A 23,074-nucleotide genomic window follows, 5' to 3' on the forward strand; every position below is an offset into this window, starting at 1 on the left:
CGGTATGTCTGTTTCCTCTCCACATTTTCTGTTTGTGTGCATTTTCCTCCCTGTGACTTTGGGTTTTTTTAAACTGCTGTCATTTGTTTCTGGCCTTGTTCATATGTCACAGTGAACCACAGTTAACAGTTTACCAATAGAATACAAACTGCATTATATGGTCACAGAAGTTTACCACGGCCACTTTGTTCCCCTCTAGTCATCCTGGGGGGAAAAGAAAGCATAATCCCTGGCTAGGGATCCTGATTTGTTTCCCTCAAACCACAGTCTGAAACCAAGGTTTGTTCTTGGCTTACCAGGTCATGGTTTGTTCCCTCCATACACTAGTGGGAAAGGGACGCGGGTGGGACTGTGGCCTAAACCACTGAGCCTCTGGGGTTGCTGGTCGAGTCAGATGGTTGGCGGTTTGAATCCCCGTGACAGAGTGCACTCCTGTTGCTCTGTCCCAGCTCCTACTAACCTAGCAGTTCAAAAGCATGCCAGTGCAAGTAGATAAATAGGTACCGCTGTGGTGGGAAGGTAAACGGCATTTCCGTGTGCTCTGGTTTCCATCACGGTGTCCCGTTGCGCCAGAACTGTTTAAGTCATGCTGGCCACATGACCCAGAAAGCTGTCTGTGGACAAATGCGGGCTCCCTTGGCCTTTGAGTGAGATGAGCACCGCAACCCCATAGTCGCCTTTGACTGGACTTAACCATCCAGGGGTCCTTTACCTTACCTTAGTAGTGGGAGGAGACAACAGCCTAGAAAGATGTATTCATAGGATACCATTTGCTATGGTTTACTGTGATGTGTGAACTGTGCCATGTTTACCACTATTACTGCTTTGTAGACCTGAAACACTGATACCCTCACCCTTAGTTATACAGAACAGAATGTTCCTGTTTGCAGCATTTGTGATATTAAACCCTAGCAATCTGGTTCCACTGCATTCAAGTGACATTGTCTGTCTAGTACAGGTTTGTGTTGTTCCTAAATGTTTCCATTGCCCACCAAATCCTTCTTCCTAGAAACTCCATTGTCTCATGCATGCAGATGGCTTTAAGAGCTTGGATTTTAATAACAACCTAGAATTTTTTTACCCGTGCATCCCAACTACGTTTCCCAATGTCGTCAAATTCTGGCCTGTGTCATAACCACTCACTCCTCCACCACGACTTGCTATTTAACAACCTACCTGTGTTTCTTTTGAACCTAGTAGGCCTGTCACCATGTGATCAAGGCAACCATCACAAACTTGCCTGTCATATCTTTTTAATGATTAAATCACTCGTTTCCAGAGCCCGAGCCCAGAATTGTATCTTCCTTGAGAGACGGTATCAATTCATTATGGGAGAAATGTTTCCTTTCTTAGAGATAATTTCTCTACTGCTCAGTAACATTCCCTTCCATTTAAAATATTATTATTATTAATGAAAATAAATAAATGCAACTGGCAATTGCAAAGTCAAATGAATGGTTTCAAAGCGATTGTGATCAGTTCCCCCATTTTATTGCTTTTTTCCTTTTCGCTTGTGTAACTTACCTGGCAAATAGCAGGTGTCATCAGTGTTGTACTGTGATATCTGCCATCTCTGCACTCAGAAGCAGAGGCATAGGGGCAAACTGCAAACAGTGCCAGTCAAGCATTCGGGACAAAGGGGTCACAACCAGCAGCCTACCTCTTCTGTTCCGTTAGCCACGGTGAGATTTTAGGAAATGATATGTTTAGACTTCCATAAACATCATTTTGAGTCATAGGCGGGTCCTATGCCTGCCATGATCTCAAGGCTTTTCTTGTGCCCTGTAATCACTATGTCATATCAAATACCCATAGCAGACTATTAGGGACATAGGAAGCTGCCTTATACTGAGTCAGACAGTGGGGTCTTTCATAGACTGACTGCATGCAGAGGAATGGTAGGAAGGACCAGCTGAGGACACCCCTCCAGGGGAACCCTCAGGGGAAGACGGCTCAGTAAGATCTCAGACATTAAAAACTTCCCTAAACAGGGCTGCCTTCAGATGTCTTCTAAAAGTCAGATAGTTGTTTATTTCCTTGACGTCTGATGGGAGGGCGTTCCACAGGGCGGGCACCACTACCAAGAAGGCCCTCAGCCTGGTTCCCTGAAACCTCACTTCTCACAATGAGGGAAGCACCAGAAGGCCCTCAGAGCTGGACCTTAGTGTCCAGGCTGAATGATAGGGGTGGAGATGCTCCTTCAGGCATACTGGGCCGAGGCCATTTAGGGCTTTAAAGGTCAGCACCAACACTTGGAATTGTGCTCAGAAACGTACTGGGAGTCAATGTAGATCCTTTAAGAACGGTGTTATGGCAGCCGGTCCCAGTCACCAGTCTGGCAGCCGCATTCTGCATTAGTTGTCATTTCCTTCAAAGGTTGCCCCACGTAGAGCACGGCAGATGCCGTGCTGTGGAGCTAGGAAGGGTAAGTCCGTGTCGGTCCACACGAGTGTCTCCTCCCACTCTGTTTTCTGTTTCACTCTTGGCAATTTCTGTTGCGAGCTACTTGGAGACAGGAACCTATCCTTTTAGCTGTTGTTATTTCTGTAAAGCTCCACAGATACTTAGAATGTTACATAAATAAAGAAAAACCATAAATACAACCACAGGGCTTTGGGTTCTTTGCAACCAGCAGGTTTATGAACTGCTACATTCAACACGAGTCGACTCATGAAACCCCATTCTGTGATGTATTGAGTTAGTCTCCCTAGTGTCAGAGTGCCTTTTATCATTTCGCCTAGTAGAGATGGTGATCGGGAAGGTATTGCCAGGCAGAAAGCATTAAAGTGCACAATAGCTGACTTACCCTATACGTCTACAGAAAGGATTGCAACGAGATTGTGCAGCCTAGGACTTTGAGCACCCTGAAGGGCTATATAAATGCTTCATGATCTAGGCAATGATTAATAATAATAATAAGATGCACTGCAGTCCATTTCTGTATTATTTCACATCCCAACTCCTTGTGATTCAGTGGGAAGAGTGCTGCACTGGGATGTATGTTAGCCTCTCAGCCACACACTCAAATCACTTGCTCCATTCCAGTAAGAGTCACCAATGTGCCTTTTAGTCCTAGGCATAGCCCTCACACAGTACTAGTTGTTGAAATTGCTGCACACTAAGTGCTTAATGAGGGTGAAAGAGGAGAGTGCAAAATATGATCTGAAGCTCATCATCAAAAAAACTAAGATCATGGCCACTGGTCCCATCGCCTCCTGGCAAATAGAAGGGGAATAAATTGAGGCAGTGAGAGATTTCACTTTCTTGGGCTCCATGATCACTGCAGATGGTGACAGCAGTCACGAAATTAAAAGACGCCTGCTTCTTGGGAGAAAAGCAATGACAAACCTAGACAGCATCTTGAAAAGCAGAGACATCACCTTGCCGACAAAGGTCTGTATAGTTGAAGCTATGGTTTTCCCAGTAGTGATGTATGGAAGTGAGCTGGACCATAAAGAAGGCTGATCGCCGAAGAATTGATGCTTTTGAATTATGGTGCTGGAGGAGACTCTTGAGAGTCCCATGGACTGCAAGAAGATCAAACATATCCATTTTGAAGGAAATCAGCCCTGAGTGCTCACTGGAAGGACAGATCGTGAAGCTGAGGCTCCAATACTTTGGCCACCTCATGAGAAGAGAAGACTCCCTGGAAAAGACCCTGATGCTGGGAAAGATTGAGGGCACAAGGAGAAGGGACGACAGAGGACGAGATGGTTGGACAGTATTCTCGAAGCTACCAGCATGAGTTTGACCAAGCTGCAGGAGGCAGTGGAAGACAGGAGTGCCTGGCGTGCTCTGGTCCATAGGGTCACGAAGAGTCGGACACGACTAAACAACAACAACAAAAGTGTATTCAACTGATTATCACCTTGTTTGAGAAAGGTTTAGGAAGACCTGATTCCAAATGTCTTCTTTTCCCACCCCCAATGGACAATTTACTCTGTCAGAGCCAAAAAACAGAATCTAATGGGAGAATTTTGTTTCTAGCTCCGTGCATTTAATGCCACTCTATTTTTATCTCTGGATCAGGATAATTGTTCCTTTGCCTCAGTCCCCCTTGCCTGTAAAATGGGAATACTTGATTGAGTTGGAGATCGTTGTTGATTTTTGTGAAGGAAAAAGACCCTTTTTTCATGCAGGGCCTTCTCAGTTGAGGCACCTGACCATGGGACTGCCTCTCAAATATCTGAGAGATACTTTCTTTCCCCGTGGACTCTCTTGGGTGTAAAAATTGGCAAAGAATACCCCTTTGGGAGCTCTGCTACCCTCAGAAATTTGAGAGGTGGTGGCCCAGGTCAGGGCATTCTCTGCAGTGGCCTCTAAGCTGTGGAATTTCCTCCCCAATTGAGATGCGTTTTGCAGCTTCGTTGTATAGCTTTTGTCCTTTGCTTGCCCCACTCTGTTATTCTGATTGTAAATTGCTTTAACTGATCTTAATACTGTATTTTTACATTGCTGCAACCTGCCCAAGGACTTTATGGTGAAGGGCTGGTAAGAAATCTTAATAATAATAATCCTCTTTATTAATGCTTTTGAAGTAGATGGTTAAGGTGCATCTCTTCTACATTTTATTTACTTTAATTTCCAACTGCTTGTGGGTTGGTTTTATAGGTTTCTTTTAATTGCTCTTTTTATAGTTCATTTTACTTATTTGAGTTGTCTGTTTTAATGTTGTAAACATTGGGAGTTTCTAAAGGGCCAAAAGGCAATATATAAATGACTTCCTAGAGGAATATAGTTGTATTGCAAACTCTTCCGTAGGAATTATGGTGAAAGTTGTTAAAAAGCAATGACTTCTCTTCATTTTCAAACTTTAAATTTTACTGAAGGGGGGAGAAAACTTCCATGTGAAAGCTTTGTGAAATTCCATTGAAGGACAACAGGCAAGAGATGGAATGGGAAATCCCTGATTATTGTTTGTAAATTGATTATAAAGATGCTAAGGTTGATTTTCCTGCCTTCTATAGGTTGGTAAGGAATGAAACAAGTCCTCTGCCGCAGTTGTGAAACGTATACCTAAGTTGATATCTCTTGTGCTTTTGCAGCGTGCATAGAAGTGGCAAAAAGGTTGCGCTGAGTAAAGAAAACCTTTTGTTGCGGGGATGTACGATTAGAAATACAGAAGAAGTCTCAGGAATAGTCATCTATGCCGGTAAGAGGCTGCTACCCTTTACCTTGTGCTTTTACACTTCGTTCCTTTTGATCACCCCCAAAATGATTGTGTATACACCATCATGGCATTCACCTTCCTTTCGGCAGGGCACGAGACGAAAGCCTTTCTCAATAACAGCGGGCCGCGTTACAAGCGAAGCAAGCTCGAAAGACAAATGAATGTCGATGTCCTTTGGTGTGTCCTCATTCTTATTGTGATGTGCTTGTTTTCAGCCGTTGGTAAGTCCCCACCATTTTTAGCTATAAGGTGTAAAAAAAAAAAATATTAAAAGGCAGGGAATGAATAACAATGAAAATAAATACGGATAAATAATTCTGTTTATTCATGTATTGGAACAAAGACAGCCGGCATAACTAACTTCGTGTTTGAGACCCAGCTCTGCTCAACTAAATTAGATGCTTTGGGAACAGAGATTTCTTTATTGTAAAATATACCTTATAATTTTACAAATAAATAGATAAATAAAGAGGGACTTCCGTACCTCGGAAGTCGAACGCCTTGCCGGTCGAACGTTTTGGCTCCCGAACTTCACAAATCTGGAAGTCAGTGTTCCAGTTTGCGAACATTCTTTGGAAACCGAACGTCCGACGTGGCTTCTGTGGCTTCCGATTGGCTGCAGGAGTTTATTAATTTATAGGGTTTAGCTTGGGAGGGGGGGTGTACTCTGCAAACCTGTCGACTTTGTCTCTCTTATATTTAATTTTCTATTTCTTTCTCTCCCACCTGTCCTACAGGTCATGGAGTCTGGGTCTGGCAATATGGTGACAAAAAGAAGCCTGTCTTTGTTGTCCCGGATCCCAGAGGAAACTATTTGCCTCCAATTAAAGCTGCAGTTTATTTATTTTTGACCATGATTATAGTGTTTCAGGTAACGATACGCATATTGCTTGAGATACCTTTTGTTGTTGTTGTTTCGGCCAAGTCACATTGGGGCAAAAGTTTACTAAATTGCAAGGGGTTGGACTTGGTGACCCTCACAGTCCCTTTCCAACTCCGCAATGTTGTGATTCTGTGTGGGTTTTCTGTGGATTGACATTTGCTTTGATTCAGGGGTAAGGAGAGGGATTTCCCAGGGAAAGTAGTGGGAGTCCCATGCCTTGAAAGCACGAGAAAAGTGCTTGGACCTGCACTTTCTAAGCATGGAACAAGCAGAGTGTGAACGAACCCTCAGAAAGTTGATACCCCATAATACGGCAGCTAGACTGGTGACTGGAAGTGGCCGCCCAGACCATATAACACCGGTCCTGAAAGACCTACATTGGCTCCCAGTATATTTTTGAGCACAATTCAAAGTGTTGGTGCTGACCTTTAAAGCCCTAAATGGCCTCAGCCCCAGTATACCTGAAGGAGCGTCTACACCCCCATCGCTCAGCCTGAACACTGAGGTCCAGCACCAAGGGCCTTCTGGCGGTTCCCTCACTGTAAGAAGCAAAGTTACAGGGAACCAGGCAGAGGGCCTTCTCGGTAGTGGCACCCGCCCTGTGGAACGCCCTCCCATCAGATGTCAAGGAAATAAGTAACTATCTGAAGGCAGCCCTGTTTAGGGAAGTTTTTAATGTTTGATGTTTTATTGCTTTTAAAAATTATTATTAATATTATGTTGGGAGCTGCCCAGAGTGGCTGGGGAAACCCAGCCAGATCGGTGGGGTAACAGCAACCACAACAACAACAACAATTTTATAATATTATTATTATTATTATTATTATTATTATTATTATTATTAGGCCTCTCCAGTGGGTTTCCCTTTACCATTAGAGGCTGAAGTTTACTTATGCCTCGGGAGGCAGGAGCCTAGAAAGCTGCTCCCTTTGAGCTCATTGTTGCCTTCACTGACTGACAGCACCTTTCCAGAATTTCGGACAGGGGACATTCCCTGCCCCACCTGGAGCTGCCAGGGATTGAACCAAGGAACTTCTGCACAAAAAGCAGCTGCCCCTCTGTGTCGCTGAATACAGACCACGTTCTGACTTGAAGGAGGCCTTCCTGTTTTGTGAAGCCTGCCCCCAAGCGCAGCCCAGCGTCCAAGCCTGCCCCTCCACTATTGGCCAATCTGGGAGGCAGGCTTAGATTGGTCTTCTGATAGGTGGCGCGGTGGCATTATGCCCCTCCTCTGCCTACCCAGGTCGGATACTGACCCTGGATCTCCCCGTCAGGTCCTAAAGGAGCCTCCGCCTTGCTGCAATGCCGCCTCACCAGAAGGGCGAGTGGGCTTCTTGGATAAACATTTCAGGTTTCCTTGAGTGGAGAGCCCCGGGTACTGTGCCCGAGAATGGGAGCCAAAGCACTCTCGAGGTGTTCTTGGACTTATACAGATTTCCCCATCTAAGCTGAATGTGCTCTGTACCTTCTTCACAGGGCAGGGGCCCCCTGCACAGGAAGCATGTTATGGTACCAAGAGTTCTCTACACTGAAATATATACTCTGCTATGAATAGAGTCTTTTGTGAGGTTAAAGGAAATCCTTGGAAAACTTACTTAACAAAACCCTCTTCCCGTAACACTTTGCCCAGCAGTTACAAAACAAGAGGTACATTTGCACAAGCTTGCTTTTTGCACAGACCCAGACTCTGTTTCCTTGCTTCAACTTTTGTCGGAGAGCTGGCTTAGAAGCCTGTTTGGTGTGTGTGTGTGATATATAAAAATGGAGGTGCCTTTTACTTAATTCACCTTTTTCTTTTGCAAAATCTTTTATGCTGCCACGATTCTGACTTCACTCTCTCTTTTCCTCCACCCTTTCCCCTTCCTTTCCTAGCTTCTTTCAAGCTCGTCTTGTTATCCTGAAAACATTTGCTTTTCTCCAACCTTTTGGTAGTAATGCCACCAACCCTAATTATGGATGTCAAGTCTACAACGGCTCCATACGCTTTCCTAATCTGTCACAGTAAATCTTTGCAGATGCTCTAATAATTTTACGGTGTTGGCTTTAAGTCAGACAATATAAATGCTTTTTTAGAAACAAAAAAACAAAAAAGGTACAGTACAAGACGGCAATTTTCATCACAAGTTGATTCAATTACACATCTTTTCAACCAGCTTTGATTTTAAATGTATATATATATAAAACCCTCTCTATTTTTATGCATTCCAGGTTCTTATTCCCATTTCTTTGTACGTCTCCATTGAAATCGTTAAAATATGTCAGGTGTTTTTTATTCATCAAGACAAGGATTTATTTGATGAAGAGACAGATCTTCAGCTACAGTGTCGTGCTCTGAATATCACTGAAGATTTAGGTCAGATTCAGTATATATTTTCAGACAAGACTGGAACTCTTACCGAGAATAAAATGGTTTTCCGAAGGTGCACTGTTTCTGGCGTAGAGTACTCCCACGATGCCAATGGCAAGTATGATATATTTTCATTTCATTTAATGTACATAAAATTGGCTCTCGTCAATGGGGTGGGGTGGTAGAAAGGTTCAGTGCAGTTTGCATTTAACATTTAAGGGTGAACACACCTAATTTGCACTTTCCTAAACAATAAGCACACTGAAACGCAGAGGTTTCAGTTGTGAAATTCACACTCACTTGAATTTTACAGTGCAGTTCTGCAGCCAAGTAATGAGTAGAGAAATGCGTATTCTGAGCTAAAGGCATGTACACATTATTATTATTATTATTATTATTATTATTATTATTATTATTATTATACTGCCCTTCATCTGTAGATCTCAGGGCAGTTCAGTACAATAAAAAGCTTAAAATACATGATAAAAACAACAAACACAAACCAATAACCCTCTCTTCCCCGCCCCCATCCCACAAACACATTAAAATGGAATATAAGATGTTAAAGAAGAACATTTTTGCCTGGGGCCTAAAGGTATATAATGAAGGCGCCAGCCAAACATCCCTGGGGAGAGCATTGCACAAATGGGGAGCCACTGCAGAAAAGGCCCTTTCTCACGTTGCCACCCTCCAGAACTCTTATGAAGAAGGGTCTCAGATGATGATCTCAGGGTCCAGGTAGGTTCATATGGAGAGAGGCATATATTGGTAGCAATAACATAAAAAAATTCATTGCTTTGGGGAAATGTGCATATTAGGCAAAACTGCATTTAAAAATGTGCAAAGGGAACTTTTCACTGAAATGCTGATGAATCGCCATGAGAAATGTAAAAATAATTGAGAAGAATCAGTTAAAACCGACAGATTTACCCATTCCTATTTAAAAGCCAGATTCTTGATTTGAGGTGTGTAAGCCAGAGCTGAACCAGTAGTTCTTAAATGATTTATTTTTCTGAGAAAGTTTCTGAGATTCTTCTTGACTCTCTCTCTCTTTTTCTCTCTCTGAAACAAGAAGACAACTTTGCAGAACTTTCTTCGCAGCAGTAGGGCCTCAGCATCTGCCTTGCATGGCCCTGGTGCTTATGCCAGGCCAGGTGGCAATAAAGCCATAATTCACTGAAGGGAGTTCATGGAAGGAAAGTTTCAGGTCCTCACCTCGGCTCCTCGCTAAGCATCTACAGGGGGTTTGAGGTCCCCCCAAACCATGTGTGATAGAGCACGGGGGGAGAGAGAAAGAGGAACTTAAGATCCTCATCTGATTTGAGGCAGTTCTTTCCACAGCCCCTCACATCATGGCTCACTCAGAGGCTTTTGGCATGTGCAGGTGGCTGCAGGGCTTGGGGGTTGGGGGAGAGACGGGCAACTTCCTTAGGAACATAGCAAGCTGTCTTAAAGCGAGTCAGGCCATTGGTACATCTCCTTCAGTATTGTCTACACTGGCTGGCGACAGTTTCTCCAGGGCTTCAGGCGAGACCTTTCTGCGTGAGAAACAGATGCCGTCTCACTGAGCTGGTTAACCTATCTTAGGCTCTGACCTGCTGAGCTCACCCATCCTGCCCCACCTCGAAACATCCATGAAGACACACAAACAAACGTTGAATGATTGAAATGAGCTTTATTCGCAAGTTGCTGCGTGTGTGTGTTTCTGAACAGTGCATACCTCTCTGCTCTTAATAAAGCGCCTTCTGTTTGGGGCTAATCCAAGAACACCAGAAGTCAAGGAATAAAAATATTGACACTGGCAGTTGTCCCACCGTAGCATCTTATGGACGGTAAGGTTCATAGAAATTGCTTCTTTTGAGTTGAACGGAGTACAGAGAGAGAATTTAATGTTCTGAGTGGTGTTGGTCATAGTGCAGATCGAATGGCCTTTCATGGTGTCGAAAGCTTAGCAATACATGTGAGGAGCATTTGCATCTTAAAAACACACCCTTTGCATCTTAAACAGCAGAAAAAGTTGTCATACCAAATGACCTAGCTTTCTTTGGTCTTCTTGTGGAAACTCGGCATCTGTTTATGACATCTAATCATATCAGTGACCAGCTACAAAGTGTTGATGTACAACCGGTCACAGTATTTTTGTGGCATGTCTAAACTGAACATGGTTTGGCTGTGGCACAGTTGGACCATACATTCCTGCTTGCCTCCACAGTGATCACCAGCTCAGTACTTAAGAGGCAAAACTACACTAAAGGGTTTATGTGATGGCTTCAGATATAGATAGATAGATAGATAGATAGATAGATAGATAGATAGATACTGGTGTCTCATCCTTTAGACTTGCAGCACCATTGCCAACAAAAAAAAGGAGGGCCAGTCATTATCTTAGGGCTAAGCTGTATGTGACGTAGAAGAGCTGTAGTTAGATTTTTCCAACATCACTCTTAACACATTTTTAAAATAGTTGTGTCCAGGGCGGGAGTAATCCTGTGTAACATGTTTCCTTATATTTCATAAACAAAGCAGTAAACTTTGAACTGGCCGAGCTTGCCTAAGACTTGTTTGCAATTGGCATCCATTCATTGCTACTGATGAAATGAAGAAATGGGGGGGAATCCTGAACACATTTTGTAGTGTCACTATTTATTCTCCAATGGCACAAATCATTAATGAAACGAGGGCATTTTACACAATTAGTACCCCTTTTCCTTCTTAGGCAGTGCCCAATCTATCCTTCCTTTTTAATTATGAGTGCCTTCCCCCACACACACAGTTATTCTTTCTAAATTTGCACCCATGCATTTTAAAGTTTGCACATTGCTTATTTTGGTCACAACAGAAACCCAGAGGGACTTGGTAACTCTGCTATCCTAGAAGTCAATTAAATCACAATCCCTTTGAATCGCCCGGCCTCTTCTTCTCTTTCCTTATTTTCTTTCTTACTTTCAGCACTGTGCATAAAATCTATTGTATGATATATTGGTGTGTAGGTAAGATTGTGCAAATTCAGCATTTATTAGTTAATGGCAAGTATGTGCATTCCAGGAGGGAAAACAGGAGAGCAAAATTATACTTGGATGCGGATTCAGTCTTAGGAACCAGAAGGCAGCCAAGCCATTCCTAGTACAGGACCAGATGTGGGCAGGATAAACAGTGGGCACTCTTCAGTCCAGAATGCCTAGAGTGGCATGACTGTAGTTGCTCCCATCCTGCTGCAGATATCATCTGCGCCTTTCTGGGCTGATGAAGACACACTTCATGATGGAATATATGTCATCAGGATTACAGTACAATCCACACAGTTGTGGATGGAAGATGTAGACATGAATCATGAGTGAGGAGGCGGCAACCTGGTTGGCATCCATCTTTCTTGAGAGACAATGGAGTGTGCAGCTGGGAATAATAATAATAATAATTAATTATAATAATAATTTTATTATTTGTATGCCGCCCATCTGACTGGGTTGCCCTAGCCATTCTGGGCGGCTCCCAACAGAATATTAAAAACACGATCAAACATTATAAACTTCCCTAAACAGGGCTGCCTTCAGATATCTTCTAAAAGTCAGGTAGTTGTTTATTTCCTTGACATTTGATGAAAGAGCGTTCCACAGGGCGGGTGCCACTACCAAGAAGGCCCTCTGCCTTGTTCCTTGTAACCGCACTTCTCGCAATGAGGGAACCATCAGAAGGCCCTCGGAGCTGGACCTCAGTGTCCGGACTGAACGATGGGGGTGGAGACGCTCCTTCAGGTATACAGGGCCAAAGCCATTTAGGGCTTTAAAGGTCAGCACCAACACTTTGGATTGTGCTCGGAAATGTACTGGGAGCCAATGTAGGTCTTTCAGGACTGGTGTTATATGGTCTCGGCAGCCACTCCCAGTCACCAGTCTAGCTGCCACATTCTGGATTAGCTGTCGTTTCCTGTTCACCTTCAAAGGTAGCCCCATGTAGAGCTCTTTGCAGTAGTCCAAGCGGGAAATAACCAGAGCATATACCACTCTGGCAAGACAGTCTGCGGGCGGGTTGGGTCTCAGCCAGCGTACCAGGTGGAACTGGTAGACAGCTGCTCAGGACACAGAATTGACTGACTTCCAAGGACAGCTGTGAGTCCAAAATGACTCCCAGGCTGTGCACCTGGTCCTTCAGGGGCACAGTTACCTCATTCAAGACCAGGGAGTCCCCCACTGAATTCAGACCACTGCATTAGCAGCAGCAAGTGACCTCCCCTGGACTCAAGCCTGGGCAGGGTATATTAAGTTCCTGGGCTGCCCCTCTTGGCCTTGCTGATGTCATCCAAAGGAAAGCAGAGCAATATGTTCAGCACCAGCTTGGCTGCAGGTGTTGCCAGAAGGAGTGTACAAGATGCCATCCAACCGTCTTAGGGACTCCACTTGAGACTTGTGTAGGGTGTACTCTCTAGGTTTTTCTTCTCCGAAAGATACCCCACAAGGCAGCAGAGGTTTAGGACCAGAGTTTTCCATCTCCTAGGCTACCTTCCCAAGTTGACGAGCCCCATCTGCTACCCACTTCCCTCTACAGCACATGCAGAAACCTGCTTCTTGACTGCTGGGCGCACTTTTGGTCTCATCTGCTCAATTCTCCAGAGACCCATCAGCAACCATACTTCACTAAACATAGAAATAGAGCCTTGTGCAGGTAAAAAGATAACTTGGCAGGGCCAGAACGGAGCTCAAAGGCCAGTAACAAGAACAGAGCACCTGTTACAATTGCACACCTCCCTGTTCAGATGTCTCTGATGCTTCTGCAATGAATTTGGGGAAATTGAGATTCTTTGAGAAGGGCTTGAGGAAAGGTCGTCTTGGCTTACAAGTGCACCACAGCCGCAAAGGAATAAGCCAGGATCAGCAACAAACCATGCACTTGATCCATCCCTATGGCATATTCTCTGGCAACTCCGTTAATGTCCTTAATGATGGTAGCTGTGCTGTTGAGGATTCATTTGCCGGCAGCACAGCTAGTCTGCCAGTTGAGGCTTAGCATCCATCTTGTTCCTAGAAGTACTGTGCCATTGTTGTTCCATTTAGTACAAACAATGCGAATTCGCTGCCATCGCCTCCCTAATATTTGATTTCCAATATAAAGCCTTTGCTGCAGATCCAGATTAATGTAGATCCATAAATGTTATCTGGAATGCATTGCAGTTATGCCATCGCCTATAAAGAAATGACATCTCAAATGTATCACTAAGGAAGTTCTTTTAATCCTCTTGACCACTTGGCATTGTAGTCCACAAATAGATAACCGCCAGACTTAAAGCTATTTTAGTCCTTAATGAGTTTTTTTGAAGAGCCTTTGTGGAGTGAGGTTTTTGAAAATCATTATTCACAGCTATTTGCAGTGTTGCATTTATTACACTCTGACCTCCCATTTCCTCTTTCGCAACGGATTTTAAATTAATATCCTGTGAACAAAATTCTCGGCAAAGTTCCCAATCTTCCCTGATGAGTTGTCTTTGTTTGTTTGCTTTTAATCATCTTGGTGGCCTCTTTCTGGTTTATTTTGTTTTATTATTCTTATTTTTGGTCTTTTGCCGGCAGAGCTGCAGATAATGTAGGTGGCTTTAGGGAAAGCTGTACTGCAAAGGGAGTTTTCTAATGGGCTCCGGTGGATTTTATGAGCTATTTCAGAATGTAATAGCCTTGTCACATTGAGCCAGAAAATGAGGGAAGCCATGTACTGCATTAAATAACTAATTATTTTGTCTATATCAGTCATTAAAAGTTGATGTTCAATTAAGACTCATCTGTGTTGCATTGTAATACCCAAATGGTTCATTCTCCAGCAAGTGCTATATAATACAAAACCTGGGTGTCAGAGTGCATAGTAGGGTGTGTTTCCATGGGACTTTTGAGGGAAGCTTGTCAGAGAGACCTGGTTCCTTCCTGCGCCGTTGAGGACGAAATGAAGGCAAAAATGAGCAGCCTCTTTGTTCCTCAGGCAGACAATAAATATTTTGAAGAAGCAGGAATGATCATCTAAACTGGTACAGAAGGGATGGAGGACCTGTGGCCCTCCAGATGTTTCTCACTAGCCCTGACAATTGGCCATGCTGGCTGTGGCTGATGGGAGTTGGAATCCAGCAACATCTGGAGGACCACATCCTGTATTACAGCTATTGGTGCAAGCAGACTTCCTTACCTGATGCAGGTAGCCTCCCCTCCACTTCCCTCCTTTGGTCAGAGGTGGTGGTACATAAACTGAAGCCTGATCTCCACCTGGTCATGTGTCATCAGCTGTGAGGTTAGATACTGGTGGCCTCATTTTTCCACAAGCCAGTTATATCCTGAACTGAAGCTATTATAGTCAGTCTCCCTATCTCATAATATTTTATTCTTTTCCCCATATAGAATGTTACATTCATTACTCAACAACTATATTCCAATTCAACAAAACTAATGACTTCCCACTCGCCCAACACCAATGTTGATTACCCAGGTTACATACAATTGCGCCTTTCAGGTTCTGTCTCCTTGATAACATGTTTCTTAATGTATTCTGTTGTTTTCTTGCACTTCAAGCCCCGCTGTGGTCTTTGCATGCAGGAAGTGACTTTTTATAGAGACTAGATATGGTTTCCGTTTTTCTTTGAGAGATTCTAAATTTGTATCTTTCATTAGTGCCGTCCGTTTTGCCATCTCTGCATATTCCAAGATTTCCGTCAGTCCTTCTTCCTTTGAAGGTGTTCTTCTTCCCACCTTCCATTTCTGAGCTTAGAGAATCCTTGCCGCTGTAGTCGCATACATAAAGACCGTCGAGGCTTCCTTTGGGATTTTGCTGTATCGTATCCCCAGCAGGAAGGATTCTGGCCTCTTGGGGAAAGCTTTCATTGTCTCCTAAGTGTTTTCATGGCAGCTTAGCAGCAACATCTAGATCAGCATGGGCCGGGCTATCTGGAAGTACATGAATGTAGAGTGCTTCTGCACCATATACAAGAAACTGATTTCACTGAGTATTTTTATCAGCTCAGCGCCAGGCCATTGGTCCCTGTTGCCCAAGATGCTGGCTGGCAGCTGTTTTCTATATGTTTTCAGCTGGAACATAAGAAGTTGCCTTATGCCATTTCATACCATTGGTCCCTCTAGCGTCATATTGTCTACACCAACTGGCAGCATATCTCCAGGGTGCTAGGAAAGAGTCTCTGTCCCTGGCCTACCTGGAATTGAACCAGTGACCTTCTGCTTCCAATGCTCTCCTATGCTTCTAATGCTCACCTAATGAGCTGCAGCCCTTCTCAGGAGAAGCTAGCGATTAAACCAAGGACCTTAAACATGTAAGACGTACACTCTGCAGCCGAGCTATACGCTAATCCATATTGTATGTTTCTTTTGGGGGTGTCTTCTTCCATTTCAGTTTGGTTCTAGAGAGCCAAATCCGGAGCAGAAGTAGGGCTTGTATATAGTCTGTCAGTAGCATCCTTGTAATTTTAAGCTGCTGAAAGGCATTAAAATGCCATTATCAAATAATTTGACCTGCATGCTTTGCAGCCAGTACTTGTGGAGTAAGAAATCTACAGCTACGGCCAGGCATCCCAAACCAAACAATTTCCAGGCGTGTCTAATCCTGTGCCTGTTCTGCTGCCTATACCTGCAAATGAGAGGGGATTGTGCCCAACTCCCTAATTTCCAAAAGTGTTAAACAACTGAATGCAGCATACTGAGGACTTAGCATCCTCAGGACAGAAGACATTTCAGTAGTAGGGCTTCTAGGCTTCTGAGTCGATCTGTCGTCTCCAAATCACATCCTCTGAGAAACCAGGCTGTGTGTTACTTTTCCTTTGGGGTTAGTCACTGGTTGTGTTGGCAGTGTTACCCAAGGCATTTTTTATCTGTTCTGTACTCCTATTTCATTTTTGCATTTCTTCCACAAGCCAATTTTGTTGTTGTTATTTCTTGTCAATAGCAAAACGTATTGCCATGTACCAGGAAGCTGATTCCGAGGATGAAGAAGCTGCCCCTAAACCGGTGCCGTTGTCCCAGCGGGATAGTATTAGCAGTCACCAGAGCATTAAGGTTGTCCACAGGAACCAGAGTACAAAATCTCATAGGCGCACGGGGAGCAGAGTGGAAGCCAAAAGAGCGAGCATCCTCTCAAAGCACACGGCTTTCAGTAGCCCCATGGTAAGTATTCCCTTTATGCTGGGGTCTTCCCGCTGAACCATTGTTTTAATCCTCCCATATCTAGGCCCCATCTGCACTATACATTTAAAGCAGTATCATAGCACTTTAGACAGCCGTGGCTTACCCCAAAGAATCCTGGGAAGTCTAAAGGTTGCTGAGAGACCTCTATTCCCCTCCCTGAGCTGCAGTTCCCAGAGTTCCTGTTAAACTATTCTGGGAATCGTAGCTCTGTGAGAGGAATGGGGGTCTCCAAACAACACTCAACACCCTAAGCCAGTGGTTTGTAACCAGTGTGCCGTGGCCCCCTGGGGTGCCTTGAATGATGGTCGGGGTGCCACAGGCAACACTGGCCTCTGTCCCTCTTTCCTTGCCTCCCTCCTCTGATGCCCTCTTGCGTCTCTGCCTCCCAAAGGCTTGCACAGCTGTTCGTTGCTGCAGCCCTGGCTACAAGCTCCCCAGGCGAATGGTGCCTCTGGGGCTGGCCAGGAGGTGCTTCCCAGGCCTCAGTGAGGCAGTGTGAGGAGGCATCTCTCTTTGGGGTAGCGGGTGGCAGCTCAGAGACCAGGGGTGGCAGCTGTGGCTGCTCAGAGGACTCCCAAAGAGAGAGGAGAGGAGGCTAAGGGAACACTCCACGAGGGAGGCTGTTTGAAAAAGACTGAGTGACATAACTGGGCTCCTGAGCCCCACAGGGGTGCTGCAGAAGGAATGTAGAAGGGAGCCGTGGCCTCAAAAAGGTTGAAAGCCTCTGCCCTAACCAGACTATATTTCCCAGGATTCTTTGGGAGAACACATGACCAATCTAAAGTACTATGATACTGCTTTAAATGTATACTTTTGATGGAACCTTAGTTGTACAGTGGTATCTCAGATTAAGTACTTAATTCGTTCCGGAGGTCCGTACTTAACCTGAAACTGTTCTTAACCTGAAGCACCACTTTAGCTAATGGAGCCTCTTGCTGCTGCTGCCGTGCCGCCGGAGCCCGATTTCTGTTCTCATCCTGAAGCAAAGTTCTTTCCCTGAAGCACTATTTCTGGGTTAGCGGAGTCTGTAACCTGAAGCATATGTAACCTGAAGCGTATGTAACCTGAGGTACCACTGTACTTAGAATAGGGTTGTACAACTTGTGGTTTACCAATGCAAATGCAGACCATGAGTCATCTACACTGCATCCCACCACAGGCTCAATACGTTTCTTGGTTTTGTTCCCTTTGGGGAACCGCAAAAGCAAAGTGACACCTGACACCTGTGTTCAGCTTTGTGAGTAACAAGCTGCGCAGGCCTCTGCTCATACCTGTGTTGGAATCTTTCATGTTTCGGTTTTCTAACGCGTTGTTTCCTGCTATGCACTCTGCAGGTTTTATGCACGTTGCCTCCCCACCTTGCCCCCCAAAATTTTGAGGCCAGTCATTTTTATAATCAAAGAGTATTGTGGCTCCTTAAACACTGTTTATTACGGCATGAGCTCTTGTGGATTTGAAAACCTGCCTTGCCAGATGCCCGAGTCCACGAAAGCTTATGTCGCAATCCAGTCTTTTAAAGTGCCACCAGACTCTACAGCTGTTTTTGCTGCAAGAGGCATCATGCGGCTATCCCTAACTTTTGCAAGAAAATCACATGCAGTTTGTGCGCAGCGACTGATGTATCCTCCTTTGATGTTTGGTTTTTGCTGAGGGAGCAGAATTAAAATGCCTCAAATTCCTCAGTAGATTCCAGATAGACACAGGGAGGAGGCAGAAAAGTTGGAACAGAAGCATCAATTGGTGGTAGGCACATGCAGAGTAATTTTCGGATTGTACTTTGCAAAAGCATGCACAAAGTTTTGTCCTTTCATAAGGTAGAAAAGTCTGAAGGAGGAAGGCCTGGTTAGAGCATCTGATAAAAGAGAAAATGCCAGCAACAGTGGTGTTTGGCATGGAGACTGATTCCTGAAAGGGTCATGAGACACTACAGTGGTACCTCGGGTTACATACGCTTCAGGTTACAGACTCCGCTAACCCAGAAATAGTGCTTCAGGTTAAGAACTTTGCTTCAGGATGAGAACAGAAATTGTGCTCCGGCAGCCCGGTGGCAGCAGGAGGCCCCATTAGCTAAAGTGGTGCTTCAGGTTAAGAACAGTTTCAGGTTAAGAACGGACCTGCAGAACGAATTAAGTACTTAACCCGAGGTACCACTGTAATTTGATAAAGGAGCATGCCTCTCCTGATTTTTATGATGGTTACTGACTGCATACACACCAAACCTATAAAGTACACGCCCCCCACCCCCCCCACCCAAGGGTCCGGGAACTGTAGTTTACTCCTCACTAGGGCCATTGCTATTGTTAAATTACTGGGCATTGGTAGTCCTTGCTGATCTACTGCAGCTCACCCACGATCTACCAGTAAATCCCAGCTGTCAGGGATCGTGCTGAGGAGGTCTGCACTGAGGACAAATGGTGGGAGGCTCTCCCTGCTCCCAGTCCGGATCCTGAATCTTCCCAGGAGCAATGGGACAGTATAGTTTTGGAGCAGTGGTTTGCAGAGGGACATAGTTCAGAAGACAGAAGTTGGGAAGAACTGGGTGGTGAACAGCTAGAAGAAGCACTGGGGGAGAGAGAGAGAGTTAACAGACTCAATTTCTCTGGAAAGCATTCATCCGCTCAGCCCAAGTTCAAAGAGAGCAGATAAGATGACAGCACAGAAAGCACAGTGGTTGCGAGATCAGGTTGCAAGACACATAAGTGACGGGGGTGACTAGGGGGGAAGACACCCCCGTGATTGGGAGCACCTTCATCCCTAGGAATGGATTCTTTGTTCTCTTGCTGTGTTCATTAAAATCTCTAACTAGTAATAGACTCCTTTCGCTTTGTTCTGTTTATCTCCTGCCAAAGGGGGGGAGGAAGTCGAGTCCCTGAAGCCTGACCCTAGCCTACCTTTTGCTCACCCTTTCTGCAATACAACGCACTAGCACAAGCTTCAGAATTAATGGGTATTACAGAAGCGAAAACATATTGGTGTTTGAATCAATACACATACTGCCAACGGTCTTAGCTGAAAACTTCTCTAAAGATGATTGGCAGGTGCACGGTCAAACATTGTTGCTTTCAGATTACTCTTAGGGTTATCTACCCCGATGTAAACAAGGAATGGTCATTACTTTGCTTCACAGTGTTTGCAAGCCGGTGGGGGGAGATTATCCCACCCCCCTTGCATACTGGAAAACGGTATTTGTAAAGCACAGGGCTTGGATTACGATATTCCGTGGGGCGAGAAAAAGTGGGTTTCTCCAAAGACACAGATGGGATTATCAGAGATATGCTTGGCAGAGCACATCTGCAGAACAAGCTCAGCCTGGAGACTTGGAAAAAGGGTACCCTCGAAATGCGCCAGCCTGCAAGGGATTCACTTTGCCTGTCTTTCACTTCTAGGAAAAAGATATCACACCAGATCCTCATTTGCTTCAGAAAGTCGACGAGTGTGCGAGCTACCTGGAGATCACAAGGAGCCACGACCGACCGTTATCGCAGCTGTCCCCCGAACTCTCTGACATCTTTGACTTTTTCATAGCGCTGACCATTTGCAATACGGTGGTCGTCACGTCTCCGAACCAGCCGCGGCAGAAGGTAGGTTAGGGGATGTTAGGTGCCGGCGTGGTTGCTCGAGAGCGAACAGGCAAGACTCCCACCGGTCTTTTCCAGGCTTTATTATCTGTACAAAACATTTACAGTGCAGAGCGTCTCAAGTCCATGTCTGCTCAATCGCTAGCAGAATCTGGGAGTGGGCGGTCCTTAAATTTTCCCCAGCATAACAGTCATTTGACCCCCATCCTTCTCCTCCCCTCTCTCCATGCGAACCGACTGCGCAGGGAGGGCGCTGGCAAAGGGGGATTTTCCTCCCCTCCGCTTTGCTCAGGCTCGGTGTTGTGGCTCTCTCTAGCATCTTCTGATCCCTGCATCCCTTCCCCACTGGAGGCGGGGCTTCACTCCTCACCGAAGGAAGAGCTGCTTCACATGATCTTCAGAGGCTCCCTGTAACACAACTGCCCTTCCACCTCTTGCCTCTGAGCTGATGGCAGTTCCCTGACAGGGGAGAAACCGTGCAAAGAAGCTTAAGCCTGCTTTAGGATAGATTTTCGAAAGCCGTGACGTGAAAACCTAAGAAGAGGCTGCTGGATCAGTCTGATGGCTCATCTAGTTCTAGTCCCTCATCCTGTGCTCACAGTGGCCAACCAGATGTTTGTGGGCAGCTGCGACTCTGCTTCTGCAGACTTTGGTGTGTCTGCGTGTTGCCTCTGAAAGAATCCCTACAGAGATAATGGCTCTGACTCCCGAAAAAGTATAGTTTGATCCTGAGCATGTCCTCCCAGGCATATTTACTGCCGTTTCCATGGACTTTGTCAAGGGCAGCGTTGATCTCATTAAATTTAATTGCAAAGAACCCTATACTGGAGCTGTATTGGGGGGGGGCAATGTTTGATTATTCCTCTTTTCAGGCAATACATGGATGATTTTAAACCACTTGGAGGTTTTGTTTCTAACAATTTTGCAGCATATAAATTTTGTTAAATAAACAAAGAATACTACATTGGGAGAAAGGCGCTATATTTGTGTACATCACATTTAAGGATTCACGTGGCTGACAACAGTTATTCGTGCCTAGGGCTTGTGCCTGCTCCTGATGGCTGCACCGTCAAAGTCAGATAGGGCAAGAAAGGATGAAAAGGGGTAGATGCTTGGGCAACTATTGAGGTTTTTTAAATATAATCACAGTAGTGTTGTTGGGCTCCAACTCCCATCATCCCCAGCCATCATGGCCAATGGTGACGGTTTATGCCGTTTGTTAGAGCATGGTGCTGATAATTCCAAGGTTGCAGGTTCGATCCCCGTATGAGACAGCTGCATATTCCCGCACTGCAGGGGGTTGGACTAGATGAGCCTCAGGTTCCCTTCCAACTCTACAATTCTAACATCTGGAGGGCCACAAGTTCCTGCGCCTGCTGTGGAATAACCTTGTGCGCTGTTTTTATTTTTTGCTTTTGGAAGCCTTTTATTGGCTCCAGAAATGTGTGCAAAACATCTGCTGTGCTCTGCTTCTATTAATTTGCACTGTCAGATTTACATAGGCTGATTTCTCACGCGAGTATCCCTTCTTGGTGGTTGGTCCTTGTTTCTTTTTCTTTTTATAAATATATTTATTTGGTTTTTCAACTTAAAATTTTACAGAAATATATCCAACATAAATCATGAAAACAAGATTCCGAGGAATCTCCTGGACTTCCATCCTCCCCTTTAGTGGGTCCTATTATTAATCAATTCCACATATTTTATAAAAATCCAAACCCTTTACCTCTTCCTTTATATCCAGAATCAACCTTAAACTATAAGTGTTATTCCAATCCTACTAACAATTTTAACTGTTTACAATGGTCTTTAAGATAAGTTATAGATTTTCCTCATTCCTTATTGAAATTTATTTCTGACTCTTCCGGTCATTTTAGCCATTTCAGCATAGTCCATTAACTTCATCAGCCATTCTTCCATTCTTCTCTGGTAGGAACTTTATCTTCTTTCCATTTCTGGGCGAGTAACATCTGTGCAGCTGTGGTTGCATAGTCTTTTCTGCTCCTTTGGGATTTCGGCACCTAGAATTCCTAAAAGGAAGGCTTCAGGCTTTTTAACAAAGGTTATTTAAAACATTTTTTTCAACTCATTATATATCCCAAAATCCTTTTACTACCTTACAATTCCACCACATATGATAAAAGGTGCCTTCTTTTTCCTTACATTTCCAGCATACATTTGAGCATGTTTTTGCTAATTTACTAGGAGTTAAATACCATCTGTACATCATTTTTGGTCCTCGTTTCTTAAGGTTCGGATCAGATTTGAGCTGAAGTCTCCCGTCAAGACCATCGAGGACTTCATTCGGAGACTCACGCCCAGCCGCCTGACGTCCGGCTCCAACAACAGCAGCTCGTCCAGCCTGGCCACCAGCAAATCGACACAGCGAGCTGGTTCCAGCATGATCTCGTCCGCATCCACGGAAAGCACTTTACTCAACGAAGAAGAAAAGCTAGCTAACTCTGCCCAGGTGAATAACAATAGCTACAGTTTCCAGCAGCCCAAATGGACACTGGGCAATGGACCGAGAGAGGGTGAACTGCGCTACGAGGCAGAGAGCCCAGACGAAGCCGCCCTTGTCTATGCGGCAAGAGCCTACGACTGCGCTTTGGTTGGTAGGCTTCCTGACCAGGTCTCTGTAGAGCTGCCTCACCTGGGGAGACTGACCTTTGAACTCTTGCACATTCTGGGCTTCGACTCCATCCGGAAACGGATGTCTGTGGTGGTCAGGCATCCTCTCACCGATGAGATCAATGTTTACACTAAAGGAGCGGATTCGGCTATCATGGATCTCCTTCTGCCCTGCTCTTCAGGTACAAACTTCCCCTCTCGGGTTATGGAAAAAAGCATAAGAGCTTAGGGCTGACTTTCTCTGCCACAACACAGATAGATTTGTGCCCTGCATAGTTCCATAGTTCCATAGTTGAGGAACTA

The 23,074-nt window shown here is 44.9% G+C and overlaps 1 protein-coding gene across 4 annotated transcripts in view; it reads left to right on the plus strand.

The window, feature by feature from the left end:
- Positions 1-23,074, plus strand: part of ATP10A (ATPase phospholipid transporting 10A (putative)) — a 150,006-nt gene that overhangs the window by 96,999 nt on the left and 29,933 nt on the right. For 3 of the 4 annotated variants that reach the window (XM_053384120.1, XM_053384117.1, XM_053384118.1), the window contains 7 exons: positions 5,046-5,152; positions 5,260-5,391; positions 5,908-6,041; positions 8,262-8,514; positions 16,324-16,541; positions 19,949-20,143; positions 22,392-22,953. In XM_053384120.1, coding sequence (XP_053240095.1) covers positions 5,046-5,152; positions 5,260-5,391; positions 5,908-6,041; positions 8,262-8,514; positions 16,324-16,541; positions 19,949-20,143; positions 22,392-22,953 — 1,601 coding nt within the window. Of the gene's footprint in view, positions 1-5,045; positions 5,153-5,259; positions 5,392-5,907; positions 6,042-8,261; positions 8,519-16,323; positions 16,542-19,948; positions 20,144-22,391; positions 22,954-23,074 lie in introns of those variants that run through there. The other variant, XM_053384121.1, reaches the window with a different exon arrangement.

Source organism: Podarcis raffonei, chromosome 4 (assembly GCF_027172205.1).
Source record: "Podarcis raffonei isolate rPodRaf1 chromosome 4, rPodRaf1.pri, whole genome shotgun sequence".
In the NCBI taxonomy this organism is placed as follows: domain Eukaryota; kingdom Metazoa; phylum Chordata; class Lepidosauria; order Squamata; family Lacertidae; genus Podarcis; species Podarcis raffonei.